A 15,182-nucleotide genomic window follows, 5' to 3' on the forward strand; every position below is an offset into this window, starting at 1 on the left:
GTCTTTGTCGTTTTATCCTTTAGATAGATCGAGAACTCCGATATTAATACTGTTCTGTGGTAAGACCCGCCCATTGGGAGGAGCCTTCCTGAAGTAGAAAGAGTTGTTTGTTTCAACAGAAACTCCCCCTTGTATCTACCGAGCCTATTCAGAATCTTAATGGGCTATTAGAATCCTCTGTCTTTGTGAGACCCTGGCTCAACCACCCTGAGTACCTGATTAGCATCTAAATGTCCTGGTCCTGGTCCTCTACCTTTCCAGGGGTTCAGTATCCCATTATAAATAACAGGAAGATTAAACCTTAGCCCTCCATTTCTGTTTAAAGAAGGTCTTTCTTTTTTAACAAAAATAGCATCCTTGACTCCTCTTTCAAACCATCTTTTCTCCCTGCTTAAAACCTTCACCTCACCGTCTTCAAACGAGTGATTAGAGGCTTCAAGATGGAGATGCACGGCACTCTGAGGTCCTGAACTTGTATTTCTTCTGTGCTGATAAAGCCTCTTGTGTAGAGGCTGTTTCGTCTCACCTATGTACCGTTCTTTACAGCTTTCTTCACTGCATTGGATCGAATAAACTACATTGCTCTGTTTTTGAGTCGGCAACTTGTCCTTAGGATGAACCAGTTTTTGTCTTAAAGTGTTTCCTGGTTTAAAATAAACAGGGACTTTGTGTTGTCTAAAAATTCTCTGCAGTTTTTCTGACAGGCCAGACACATAAGGGATAGAAACACCCTTCCTTCTCTGTTCAGTTTCCCTTTAGTCCTGCTTCTTGGTTCTCTTCACTCTCTCTCTTTATAAGTATGCTACACTGTAAGAAACTTGCATCAAAAGTTAATTTTCACTTTCACTTTGCAAGCTAATCCTTGAACTGTACTGAAAGGAGAGGTGGCAGAGTTGTTATAAAAATAAAAATTGAGTGCTAGCCGATGGTTAGAGGAGGAAACTAGTGGAGTGAGAAAAGGAAAAAAGAAAGGGAAGCAAACAGATCTGAGAATGAGGAGACATTTCTAGTTGACATGTTTGCCGTTTGCCGACCATGCGCAACAGCATATTTTAGGTTTAAGTTAAGTTTGGCAGGGATAGAGCTGTCATAGTTACCAGAATTGGCATGGGGGTTATCGATTGTGATTCTGAGAAACAACGAAATCAAGCTCTGAAAATGAATGTGTATATATTAACCATTTGTGTGTCCGATGTTTCCTGCTCACAGGAAAACCAAAGAATGTAGGCGTAATTGGTGGTGTGCCAGTAAATATTCACGTGGAGGTTCTTCTGTTTGTTCCTGGGGTGTGTGGTGCTCGGAGACTGAGGCGAACACACCAGAGGAGAGTACATCTGAGGGATACTAATGATGAAAATGTTCTTTTATCAATATGAGTGAGTGATGAGTGTCGAAACGTTTTGTTTTTCCAAAAAACAGAGTCCAGATGACTACAACTGAATATTTTTCTACTTTTTATGAATATATAATTTGCCAAATAAAATAATTAAATGAATTGCCAATTTTCTTATTATAGTCCACATTTGTGTCATGAAAACCAAAAATTATATGTTGAAATTTTGATCTAAAGGTGGAATCAATGTGAATCAACGTCTGTGTTTTATGGCGTTTGGTATCCCAGTGTTACATTACCGCCACCCACAGTAGTTGTACGTTTAGACTTTATTCTTTAGACTGTAAAGACGTACAATTCCAATAAAAGATGACTGATCTTATGCCACGTAGAAGAGTCCGCTGCGTCCATGGGCGTATTTTGATGGGCAGCCAATCAGAACGCGCCGTGCAGATCCTGTTCCGTGTTACTGCGGAGGCACAAGTGAAGTGACAGGCGTTCACCGCAGCGACACCAGTCCAGCAGCCAACATGTGTGGTCAGTACGACAGATAGACTTATTTCGATTATTGTAATGTATTTTTCTGTATCTGACTGTAAAACCAATGTCAAATCGTGCCGTACGTCTTTTGTACATTTGTGTAGGTGAAATATTAGCTTGTGATGGATAAAGGGCTTCGCATTCACCAGTTTAGCTAGTATTGAGCTACTCTACTTTATATCTTGCAGTGCCATTACATTAGCTACGTTTTGACCCATATTATAACTATGTGATTCATTTTGTTTGGGTGTCATTTATCTGGATTGTTTAAAATAAGTGCGGAAGTGGACCTCATACGCTGATAATTGAAAATAAAATAACGATGATGTTATTTGAAGCCTTATATGCCATCAAATGTCCCTTGAAAAACTAACGAACATAGTTGGTTATTATTTCTTTGGCGGACAATTGTCTCCCTTGCATTATTAGATCTGTTTGTGATCACTGCTACTGTAGTCTAAATATACTGGTCAAACAATTTTTACTACTTTATTGAACTTTATTGAACTACAGTATGTCATATTCATGCCCTTAGTGTCCAATATTTGCTTTTCCTTTGGCATATATACCCACGTCCTGCTCTCATGAATGTGTGCTCTGTTTCAGTACATATCCTGCTTCACATTTGGAGCTGTCCCTAGATCCATCACATAATGTGAATAGGCTTGGTAAACTCTCTATACCACCATGTACTTGTGCTGTTGTTGTCTACTCTGAATACTGTCTTTGGCATCTAGTGCTTTGTTGTATTGACATTTTTTACGTTTAGAGTTCAAAGCCTAGTGTTAATGTTTTTTTCTGCTTCGGGTGTGACGACTCGTGACTTGTTTAACCAAGGCACCATAGCCAAGCCCAAGACAAATTTCAATCAGGGGGCAATAAAGTTTTATTCTATTCCACATATTTTTTGCACATAGCTGTGTATGATTTTTAAAAGTGGTCTTTCAGACTGGGGTATTTGTTTAATCTCATTGTTTGCGCTCTTATCTGAAATGTTTGAATGTTTTCAATGATGCAAGTTGATTCCTTATTTACCTTGTAACAATAGTGCATTTTTCTCTAGGGAACAATTAGTAAGTGTCTTGTCTTATCTGTCCCCCACCCCAAAGGAATCTTTGCCTATCTCAACTACCATGTCCCAAGGACTCGCAAAGAGATCCTTGAGATCCTCCTCAAGGGCTTGCGGCGTCTGGAGTATCGAGGTTATGACTCTGCTGGTAAGAATATACAATACAAATGCTCTGGCTGTAAAAGATTACATTTTGCTTTGACTAATAAAACAGTGCTACTTTGATGTGAATAATTTATTCAGTGAATGATGATGTATTCTTATTCTTATTATTTTCATTATTGTACAAGTCTTTAGTTTTAAGCTTGTTTTTGGCAGGTGTTGGAATTGATGGTGGAAACAACAAAGAATGGGAATCGAATGCAAAATCTATTCAGCTCATTAAGCAGAGTGGAAAAGTAAAGGCTCTTGATGAGGAGATTGACAGTAAGAGAACAATAAATTCATTAATGTTTTCATCCCATTGCTTTTTATTAAGATTATTACTTGTCTCACCCGTAGAGCAGCAGGATATGGACCTTGACGTTGAGTTTGATGTTCATCTTGGCATCGCACACACTCGATGGGCCACTCATGGTGTTCCAAGCCCAGTTAACAGCCATCCACACAGATCAGACAAGACCAATGGTAAACCTTTGAATAAAGTAATCACTCTCATCAGAAAAGGGTTTTTCAATGATTATTTTATTAACTCTTTTTTTCAGAGTTCATTGTCATTCACAATGGGATTATCACCAACTACAAAGATCTCAAGAAATTTCTGGTAAAAAAAAATGTCTATGCGAAATTGACTGATTTTCTAAAATAGACACTGACTTAGATTTTATGTTCAGGAAAGTAAAGGCTATGAGTTTGAATCAGAAACCGACACAGAGAGCATCGCCAAACTGGTGAAGTACATGTACGATAACAAAGAAAGTGACGACATTAGCTTTGCTACGCTGGTAGAGCGAGTGATCCAGCAACTGGTAAGAGCCCAAAGACTAACGATACATTATAGACATCACATATTTCCAGTCAAAAATAATTTAAATTGTTCATTGAAATTGTTTCATGACAGGAGGGAGCTTTTGCTTTGGTCTTCAAGAGTGTCCATTACCCAGGAGAGGCAATTGGCACAAGGTATAGCCATGCTATAAAACTACCAGATGAATTTGTCTGGTCCTGAAGGAATACTTAATGCAGTATTTTGTTTTTTAGGAGGGGAAGTCCTCTGTTAATGGGAGTGAGAAGTGATCACAAGCTCTCCACTGACCATATTCCAGTCATGTACCGCTCTTGTATGTAACCACAATGTCTAGTCTTGACAAAATTCACCCCCCTTTCAATCTTGTCTCTCACTGGAATTTATTTTAAAGCTGCAAAAGAAAAGAAGAGCTGCAATGCTTTGCCAAGGACGGACCAAGACACCTGCCTGTTTCCTGTTGATGAGAAGGCTGTGGAGTACTACTTTGCCTCTGATGCCAGGTTAGCCTCCCAATTAATCACAATTATTTTAATGTATAATCTTAATGATATTGTTGCAAAGTAGTTTTAAATGATTATGCATTTGTCATTGCAGTGCAGTGATTGAACACACAAACCGGGTGATCTTCCTGGAGGATGATGACGTTGCTGCTGTTAGAGATGGCAGACTGTCTATCCATAGGATCAAGCGTACGGCAGGAGACTATCCGGCCCGGGCCATCCAGACCCTGCAGATGGAGCTGCAGCAGATCATGAAGGGTCAGAGTTCATACTTATACAACCCTCTTTACATTTAAATGACAAGGCATTTCTCTGCCTTGTCATTTTGTTTTCAACCTTGTTATTACCATGTGAAACTCATAGGGTAATTGTCTGGTTGTAATTCTTCAGGTGGCCACCTTCAGGCAATCTTTGTCTAGTGGTCATTTTCTTTGGCTCATCTACATCTCGAGGCAATGTTCAATGACCTACTTGACCTAAACTAAAATGCTGACATTCTTTGATGCCTGCTATTATGTGTCATTATATTCTCATTTTTGTGATTTATTTATGTACTTCCCCTGTAATCCAGTAGATGGCAGTGACAAACCAGGTGTTTGGAGTTTTTGGATAGCCTTTACAAATCTGTAATTCTGTAATCAGTGCCAGATTTAGTTCAATTAATGTTGTTTCTTGAGGCCAAATGTGCAGCTCTGTATTAGAGTAACACCACCCTGCTTCTGTTTTTTTAAAGACTATTAATTTATTTCCATGGTTTTCCTCACCAAATGTCCTTTTTTCTTTTCTTTTTTTCCAGGAAACTACAGTTCATTCATGCAGAAAGAAATCTTTGAGCAGCCGGAGTCTGTGGTCAACACCATGAGAGGAAGAGTCAATTTTGAAAACAACTCGGGTTAGTAACACATTTCTGTTGAGTTGAATCAAAGGAGACGTATTATGCTTTATTCCGGTTACTTAATATTGAAGTACTGAGTTGTATAATTTTACATTGTCTTCATTGCAAACCGCAATATTGGTCTAAATCAGCTCAGTAATAGAAACCAGTGACTCGCTGTTCAAAACTGCAGAACTGATAAACTCTGTCATTTAGATGTTTTTATTCTTAAAAAGTGACATTTCAGAACCCAGCACTAATTTGTCAAATAATCATAACTAAGTACAGAGCTGTGGGCGGGGATGGGGGTAGTTTTAAACAGGAATTTTCTGAGCACTAGTAAACTAATGGAGAGGAAACACTGTAGTGACAGTGTTAAAAGCTCATTAATGTTGTTTTTGCATACAAAAGCACTCAACAGTGTTCCCATATTGTTGTTGCTGATTTTAAATTGATTTGGTCACATAAACATGCTACTGAGAAATTACATTCAAAGTTCAATCAGTTGTAAATGATGCTGTGATTGATTGGCTGCTGTGTTTTTTTGTTTTACAGTGACTCTTGGTGGACTCAAAGATCACATCAAAGAGATCCAAAGATGCAGACGCCTGATCCTTATTGCGTGTGGCACCAGTTTCCATGCTGGTGTAGCGGTGAGTGCAGCTTCATCTTGATGGAAATGGATCTTTTTAGAGATTCACATTGGCAGAGCTGAACGATTGGGGGGAAATATCTGCGATTGTTGTTTTTTAATGATGTTTTTCTGTTCAAAGTTTTACAATCCAACGACACACAACACATGAGAATTGACAAAAGACTGAAAAATGAACTGGCAAACTATGTATTTCAGAGCATGTTTTTACAGATCTGAAGTGCACAGAAAAAACAGGGGTTTTTTTGCTGTGGAGGAAATGATCTTTGCTTCAAAAATTGCAGCCTTTGCAATTGGCTAATTTTGTCGATTTGATTGTGATTAATCTTTTCATTGGTTAAACTTGGCAGGTTGTGTAGTGCAAATGTGAGCGTTGTCCCCTCCTCTGCTTAATATAATGCTTTGTTTATTTCCTAGACTCGCCAGGTGCTGGAGGAGCTGACTGAGCTGCCTGTGATGGTGGAGCTGGCAAGTGATTTCCTGGACAGAAACACTCCTGTGTTCAGGGACGACGTCTGTTTCTTTATCAGCCAATCAGGTGAACACACAGACTCAATTTAAGTATTATTTAGGGGTGTCACGATTTAATAATTATTCAAAATTATTGACACCAAGACCAAGAAACGGTAAAATACTTAATTTTCTCTCATTCAAATAGTCTTTTATAGAATGTATTGAACTGAGAACTTATTTTTGCTTCTAAAAGGGTTGCAATTATTATTGTTTTAGTTCAGTTATATTGTGACCTGAATATTGCAATTATCTATTAAAGGTCCCATAACATGCAAAATCGACTTCAGAGCTTTTAACCTTCTTACATTGCTATTTGTGCTTCATATATGTACCCAGAGTGTTTTTTTGACTGATTCCCGCAGTGTTTAGCTATATTACAGACTATCTCCTTTCCTCGAATCTCCAAACTGACGGGGGGTGTCTACAAGACCGCGTCATACCCACAGGCACGAGTCATCATTCCCCCTCCCCCTTGTGCTAAGGGTGTTGCACAACACTTATTATTATCAATTATACACTTAGGATAGACTACGAAACGTGAAAAAAAGCATGTTAAGATAAGATAAGATATTCCTTTATTGTCCCACATGGGGAAATTTCATTGATGCAATGCAGGAAGATACAGAGGTAGATACTGAAGAAAAGAACAGATCACTTATAGGAAGTTTGAAAAAACACTCCCAGTAGAAGATCTCCTATAAACAAAAACTCTTATAGACAAAACCTCCCATTTCCCAACAAGGGATGGAGGGGAAAAATAATAAAGATGAAAATAGATAAATAAATAAATTAACCTAATAATCTAAATATCCCTAGTACTATTCATGGTTTGTGGGTTCCAACTGTTTTGCTGAAGGTCTCCTAAAACACACACTTCACCTCCTTTCATTCATCTGTCCTCCTGGCAGAAGTACTCAGATATAATACTTAATTAAAAGTATCACATGAAAAATTGACTTAAAGTAAACTAAGGAACATTTTCACCTCATTTTATGTCTTTGTAAATCCCTGTGATCGCTAACTATGTATTTTCGGGGCGTTAGAAGTGTCCGTTGTCGCCTCCTGCTGTTTCCGGGTGGAAAACCAGCCTTGCAACATTTTTACCGAAGGCAACTCTCCTGAAAAACCCTGGCACATTTTTTATAGATTTGACAACATGAAATGTTTTGTTTGTGATCATTCTGTCTTCTTTTGAAAAAATAATTAAATAACACAAGAGCTGCAGGGGGGGCTCTATCGCCCCCCCTGCATAAGTTTTTTATTACATGTATTTCACACAGATTTTGAGAAGTTAAAGTGAAATGTAATGCTTTTTATTAAAGAATTGTGTTTTTTGATCAACTGTAACAATTCTAATCAACTATTTGAAAAAAAAAAAAAAAACTTAAGTATATGTAATATGTTTTTGTTTGCTCAAAGCTGGCTCTTGAACTCAAAATCTTTTATGCAGGATATTGCCATGAACCTGCTAAAATAACCACTTAAATCATATGAAAAGTACGCTCTACGTTTCAGTCCAGTTCAGAAATATAGTGGAGTAGTAAGTAAAGGTACAATCTCTCAAATGTAGTAAAAGAAATTACTCCTTGCCAAACAAAGTGTAAAGCAAACCGGCATGAATTGTGTTGCTTGATGCTCGTAGGTGAAACAGCCGACACCCTGATGGCCCTGCGCTTCTGTAAAGAGAGGGGAGCGTTGACTGTGGGCATCACCAACACAGTGGGCAGCTCCATCTCAAGAGAGACCGACTGTGGAGTCCACATCAACGCCGGCCCGGAGATCGGAGTGGCAAGTACAAAGGTGAGCCCCAAGTTTCTCCTTCTGTTGTCATAAATGTTTAAAAAAAGCTGTGATATAGATTTAAACTGCGTATGACAGGTTACACACTGCACTCAAACATTGTGGACTTGAGTGTTTATTGTGTGTAAATACGTACTTTCCAGACTATAAGTCGCACCAGCCAAAAAATGCACAATAGAGAAGAAAAAAACACATAAGTCGCACTGGAGTATGAAATAAGGTGTAAAAATAACAAATAATATTACATATAAGTCGCTCCGGAGTATAAGTATACAAGTATAAGTCCCACCCTGGCCAAAACTATGCAAAAAGGTGCAACTTATAGTCCGGAAAATTCGGTAGTGCTTTTTTCTCTTTTCTGTTTTTACCAACCCAGTTTTGCCACACTTTGCATTAGTGGCTATGTGAGCAAGTTTTTATGTTTTACAATATTCATTTTTCACAATATGGATAAGGTTAGGATTATGGTTAAATTTTAGGAACAGTTCATTAGGTTATGTTTAGTATGTTTAGGGCTTTGAAGAAGGTAGCCAGTGCTAAGCTCAACTTCCTTTTATTTTCAACATTTATTTTTCTTCAGAAGCTACAATCTGACTTTTGATATTGAATATCTACAGCAGGTTCTATCCAAGACGAATGTGAAAACCTGTCTCATCTACGTTAACTGTAATAGACAAACGAATAACTGTACGTTAGAATGCACTGTTGGTTGGAACAAAGTTACTGCAATACTCTAAAGTGACTCTGGATGTTATAATAATGATGCCATAATTTCTTGCGTCGTTTGACTAAATCAATATGACGCCCAGTGACACTGAATTCAAGCCAGATGACTTTCTGTGTAGTTTCATGAAAGCCTACATTTATTCTTCCCTGAGCCCATAGCGAGAGAGTCTGATTCTGATATACTCATCTAAAATGTCGTGAAGTCAGGTTTCATGATTTCTGCTCATGCTCTCCTCCTATCGTGACCAAATGGAGCCCAATTTTGACCGCGCCTGTGAGTGAGCGCAGCGTGGGGAGGGAGTGCGTGTCCCGTCTTGGATCAGTGTGCGCTGTGTTGCTCCAGAGTCTCTCAGACGCCGTCATTTACTCGGAAAGAGGAAATTATCAACACGTGGCACACCCCTCTCCCCCCGGAAGATTTGTGATGGAGCATTCTCAGGAAATGCTCCATCACATCATTCTCAAGAAATGCAACTTACCATTTAGTCTCATTCTGGACATTATCGGACTAAAGAAAGCTCACATTTGTTTTTACTCATTATTTCATGCATGAAATTTACAATATCGACTTGTCTTTCAATAGATGATGGAAGGAACTGTATATTTTGTGTTTATCACATGTACAGTTTCTGTGGCACACCCCTCTCCCCCCGGAAGATTTGTGATGGAGCATTCTCAGGCGTTCCCTTTTTGTGATGATGATAATGCACTACAGGAACAGTTTTTCTTTTCATTAAACAGAGCTTTGTGTCTTCAGCCCAATTATCAAATGTTATGCATCGTCTTTTATTTGATGAAAGCGCTTAAACATTACATCTTTGTGGTAGAATTATGGGCAGCACATCTGATAAAATATGTCCCTTTGCTTTTTTTTGGTCTAATTTTTGTCCGCAGAGCTTTTGTTTTGCTCAACTTGAATTTATATGAAAGCAGTTTCTCCGTTGTTGCTCCGACTGTGCAGATCTTGGCTTGTTTGCTAATGACAGATTAAGCACTTCACAACAATGAACGACCTCAACACACAGGCTCAAAAACATCTTACTTCACAACAGAAATGTAATGAGGTCAACTGCGTGTGATCACAAAGTCTGTCAGTCATGAATGTGTTTTTAATCTGGTTTCCTACAACTGTAACTTGATTTTCTTCTTTTAGCAGTCAGAATTGTAGACTTTTTTCTTTTGTTGGACTGTAGCAGCTCTTTCACATTTGAGTGTTTTGAGCTCTTACAGGAGAAAATGTCATTACCTCAAGAGAGACCCAATTTTAGTGGCTAGAAAACGGTGCCTTTCTAATGATTCAAAGTGCATCACTGATAAAGAATTCTATCTGTTTTGAAGCGTATTAATAGTGCTGTCATGGCTTATGAAAACAGACTTTTACAGTTATATTCTTGGCCGTCATTTCTGAGTTTAGAGGGTCTAGTTAAATTTCTTGGCCTCTATTGAACACTCGAAATTGGCACAAGATGGATAAGACATGTACACAGATGATTTTACATTTAGTGCATGACTCTGGGCTGTATTTTACTCCTGGAATGAAAATCTATGAACTTGATGAATTACAGCTGTTCGAGCCAACCAACAAGAAATGCAACTTACCATTTAGTCTCATTCTGGACATTATCGGACTAAAGAAAGCTCACATTTGTTTTTACTCATTATTTCATGCATGAAATTTACAATATCGACTTGTCTTTCAATAGATGATGGAAGGAACTGTATATTTTGTGTTTATCAGTTTATTTGCAAAAGTGGGGAGATTTTCATAGATTTCAAGATTTGAGCTGCAGTGGGTTGAATAATTATCATTTTTTGCAGCTCATGTCTTTTAGTGACACTGTAAAATGGGTTTACTGGTGTCAGTGGCATAAAATAGTAAAAAATATGATCATGATATTTTCTTCAGCAATATATCGTGCTTCAGAATACGTTATCGTGACCCGCGTAGCTCTAGGTTTTAGTCAAACAGGACTTTGCATGTCAAGGAATGTATCCGTCAATTTCCAATGTATACAGTATGTGTTTTATGTGCTGTTGTTTTTTAATGATGTGTGCGCATTCTGAGCATTCTTCTGCCCTTTCTGCTGTTCAGGCCTACACCAGTCAGTTTGTTGCCTTGGTCATGTTCGCCCTTTTGATGTGTGACGACAGGATTTCTATGCAGCCAAGACGCCGGGAGATAATCCAGGGGCTCCGAGTACTTCCAGGTAAATAAATGGAAGACTACAGCGCATTCTGTTTATTTTGTCACGTTTGATGTATGAAAAAGTAATTATTCATGAGACCTTAAAAGAAAAAGACAATGGGAACAGAGTTGAGGGCTGTCTCCTGGCTGTGTGCCCTTGCGTGCTTTTCTACATCGAAAACATATGATGGCATGTCCTTAATGTTAAACTAATGAGAAATGTCTGGACAGTGCTGCTCCTCGTCTAAAATATGAGGTTGTACAGTGTAGCAATCAATTTATGACACTAACCGAGCTGCTTTTTAATCCAGTTTCTTGAGATTTTACACGCAAAAACATTGTAATTATGGTTTTGTCTGCAACAGATTTGATTAAAGATGTTCTGGCTTTGGATCAAGAGATCAAGATATTGGCAGAAGAGCTTTACGAGCAGAAGAGTGTATTGATCATGGGCCGAGGTTATCATTACGCTACGTGCCTGGAAGGAGCGCTGGTAAAGAATAAAAACTGCTGTTCTGATAAGTGTCAATAACAAAACCTAACCAAACTGTATTGTGTAGAAAATTAAGGAGATCACATACATGCACTCGGAGGGGATTTTGGCAGGAGAGCTCAAGCACGGTCCGCTGGCCCTTGTGGATAAGCTCATGCCTGTGATCATGATCATCATGAGAGACCACACCTACATCAAGTGTCAGAACGCCCTGCAGCAGGTCGTCGCCCGCCAGGTGAGATCATGCTGCTCCATTTAACCCAGGATTGCACATGAAAGCTGGAATTTTACTTGTCACTGTCCACACCCTCCCAAACAAACCTTACATATTAAACTGTTACAGGGTCGCCCGATCGTAATCTGCGACAAAGATGATTTTGAGACTGCGAAGAACTCGAGCCGCACCATCCAAGTCCCACAGTGTGTGGACTGTCTGCAGGGCATTCTGAGTGTCATCCCTCTGCAGCTGCTGTCCTTCCACCTGGCCGTGCTCCGAGGATATGATGTAAGCGAAAGTCTTCATTTTAAAGAAAATATGTATATGTTGTGATGTTAAATTTCATAAACATGGCCTGTCAAATGTAGCTTTTACGGACAGCAATTGTAATTTATTTTTTAAATGTTATTATTTGGGATTTGAGAAAGACAATTGTTTGATCAGAACAAGCCTCACACGAGTCTCATTTGAGTTGCTTGTTTCAAAGCTGAAATCCAGTTTGTTTAAATCTAAAAAGCCTCTTGCTGATCTGAATGGTCACCACCTAAAGCCAAACTGTTTTTTTTGGCCTGTCCACACATTATTTTTAATAATAGCAAGTAAGTACAGGGTTGTGGGTGGGAATAGGGGGTAGGGGAAAACAGACTGAGACAGAGTGCTTGGCCTTGAATGGAGGATGATACAATATTATTCAAACATGAGTGAATCAATCAAACTTTGAGTTGGATAATGATGCGCCATAATAACATTGTAATGTCCCTTCTAAGAATGATAGTCCTTTAATATAATGTTCAAAATACGTTTTAGAGATTTGCAGTAGTTTATTTTAGATTTCTGTCAGATACATGGTAAGAAGAGAAAAAAAGTACCTAATATTGATGCGTAAAATGATTCAAAACAACCACATTTGTTTTTATTGGATCTAAATCGGTCAAATGCGTTAAGTGGTTCTGTTTCTTGTTAATGTAATGACAGGCATTTGAAAGGTGCTGAATAGATTCTTGTGTTTGAATCCAGGTGGACTGCCCCAGAAACTTGGCCAAATCAGTGACTGTGGAGTAGCCTGAAGTAAAGGCTGGTGGTGATCATGTGCAGCAGAATGAAGAAACCACAGAAGGATTTGTGTCCAGGTCATAACACCTTTTATAGCAGTTGAGGAAGAGGAAACCATTTAATCTGTAACTCAATGTATAATGTTTGGGATTATTATAAATATGTCACATGTGTTGTCTACGTGGCAAGGTCTGGGCTGACCCCATCTGTACTTAAAACTAAAATAGCTCAACTCATTTTTGTCTGCTTTTCACTGGATTCTGGTTTAATTATTTATCAAAAATGTTTTCTAAGTGCAATGATTTGCAATGTTGATTGTTTTCCTTGGCAGCTAATTATGTGTGTCTTTACTCTAGACTAGAACGGTAAATAATAGTTTTGAATCATTCCAAATGGCACTGCAGTGTCATGTTTGTCCTTTAATCTTTACAGTACAGTGCATTTACTGTATTCTTCCATTCTTATCACAACACTGATTTTAAGTTGCCCGGTGAGTGATGTTTCTTACTGTATAGATACTGTTTACATTTATTTTTTCTGGTTTTCTGGTCAAAAGTGTGTAATGTTTAATGACTGCTCAATAGACTCAGACATTTATGTTTCCATTGAATCTATTCCATAGAAATGTATTTGACTTTGTCCTCTTTTGCCTTTTTGTATATGACATTGAAGTCTATGACTATGAAGTTCCTAACATGAAGTACAAGTTACAGTAAATCCTCAGCCCACACCTTGTCAATGCCACATACATTTGGCAACATTGGGACCATTGTTCTTATTCTATACAAGTTTATGAGTTGTTGTTTTGAAAATGTTTCTCTTCTGGTTACTTTAATCAAAAATGTTAATGTTACATTCTGATACATTGGTATTTGTAAGGGGCAATTTTGCAAACCAAAATATGCATCTTTTGTAGCCAAATGTGTTGATGCTGAGCAGTAGGTCACTTGCATCTCTAGATAATCAAAGAAAAGTGTAAAAAATATACTGTAGCTGCCTCTAGCTGACTAAGTCATTACCCATAACGCTTTTGTAATGGTTGTTTCAATTAAGTGCTTTTAATTTTTTACACCAATCCTGAGCCAGTCTAATGGCTGAAACTGGACATGTTACTGGTACTTGAGGTGAGTACCATTGGTACTATGCTCTGAGCTTTATGATGATGAAAGGCAGTGATGCAATAAAGTGTAAAAATATTCAGTTTTGTTTTACATTTTTGGGTGAAAATTGCAATAATGCTGTTTTAAGTCAGTTGTGCACATTTTACTTGATTTTGAAGTTACCCAAATGTCAGAATTTAAAATCAGACAACGGATAAATGTACGTTGAACTGTGACCGCTTTCTCATGATGAAGAAAATTGCAGCAACTATGCGCCTGGCACTGTTGAAATGTGGCACATGAACCAGAGCTGCTGTGATCTAGCAAACATACAAAGCTTACATCATAGACAACATGCTTCACAGTTGATCCTCAACAAACGTCTGTGGTCCAGAACAGAGCCTATGTTCAGTCTTTGTGTTTTCATAGTTTTGGTTAATTTTTTCAGTCTTGCATCATCGATCTCAACTATGGATAAGGCAAGGCAAGTTTATTTGTAGAGCACATTTCATACACAAGGCAATTCAAAGTGCTTCACACAGCAGGAAAAATGCATTCAAATCACAAAGAAATTACAGAAATACAATAAAATTAACTAAATTAAAAATTATCAATCCAACTGATTTTCTAAACTAATAAAATCAAAAACAAAAGAGAAGAGTGCAAAGATAAAAATTAACTACAATAAAATTAACTAAATTAAAAATTATCAATCCAACTGATTTTCTAAACTAATAAAATCACAAACAAAAGAGAAGAGTGCAAAGAAAAAATCCTTTCAGTCATATGCGCAGCTAAACAAAACTGTTTTTAGCTTAGATTTGAACATTGTCAGAGTAGAAGCCTGTCTCACATCTTCAAGAAGACTGTTCCAGATTTTAGCTGCATAAAACTGAAACGCAGATTCCCCATGTTTTGTCCTGACTCTGGCACCAGCAGGAGGCCGGTCCCTGAGGTCCTCAGAGTCCGAGATGGTTCATGTACATGGTACATGTCCGAGATGTACTTTGGTGCTAGGCCATGGAGAGACTTGTACACAAGCAGAGCTGCTTTAAAGTCTATTCTCTGAGCCACAGGAGCCAGTGCAGAGACCTGAGAACAGGACTAATGTGATCATACTTCCTGGTTCTAGTCAGGACCCGAGCAGCAGCGTTCTGGAT

The 15,182-nt window shown here is 38.2% G+C and overlaps 1 protein-coding gene across 1 annotated transcript; it reads left to right on the forward strand.

Annotated features, from left to right (window-relative positions):
- The first annotated feature begins 1,717 nt into the window (after positions 1 to 1,717).
- LOC140346546 (glutamine--fructose-6-phosphate aminotransferase [isomerizing] 1) lies at positions 1,718 to 13,917 on the forward strand. The gene is made up of 19 exons (XM_072432670.1): positions 1,718 to 1,870; positions 2,983 to 3,090; positions 3,261 to 3,368; positions 3,444 to 3,569; positions 3,647 to 3,705; positions 3,776 to 3,910; positions 4,003 to 4,064; positions 4,143 to 4,222; positions 4,301 to 4,409; positions 4,504 to 4,667; positions 5,206 to 5,301; positions 5,839 to 5,936; positions 6,353 to 6,473; positions 8,091 to 8,248; positions 11,067 to 11,181; positions 11,525 to 11,652; positions 11,720 to 11,887; positions 11,996 to 12,157; positions 12,887 to 13,917. Exons 1-19 carry the CDS (start codon positions 1,864 to 1,866, stop codon positions 12,929 to 12,931), a joined length of 2,049 nt encoding a protein of 682 aa, XP_072288771.1. The 5' UTR covers positions 1,718 to 1,863; the 3' UTR covers positions 12,932 to 13,917.
- The last annotated feature ends 1,265 nt before the right edge of the window (positions 13,918 to 15,182 follow it).

This window comes from Eucyclogobius newberryi, unplaced genomic scaffold, assembly GCF_026437365.1.
Source record: "Eucyclogobius newberryi isolate DKJ021-1_F unplaced genomic scaffold, fEucNew1.0.hap1 SCAF_6, whole genome shotgun sequence".
Taxonomy (NCBI): domain Eukaryota; kingdom Metazoa; phylum Chordata; class Actinopteri; order Gobiiformes; family Gobiidae; genus Eucyclogobius; species Eucyclogobius newberryi.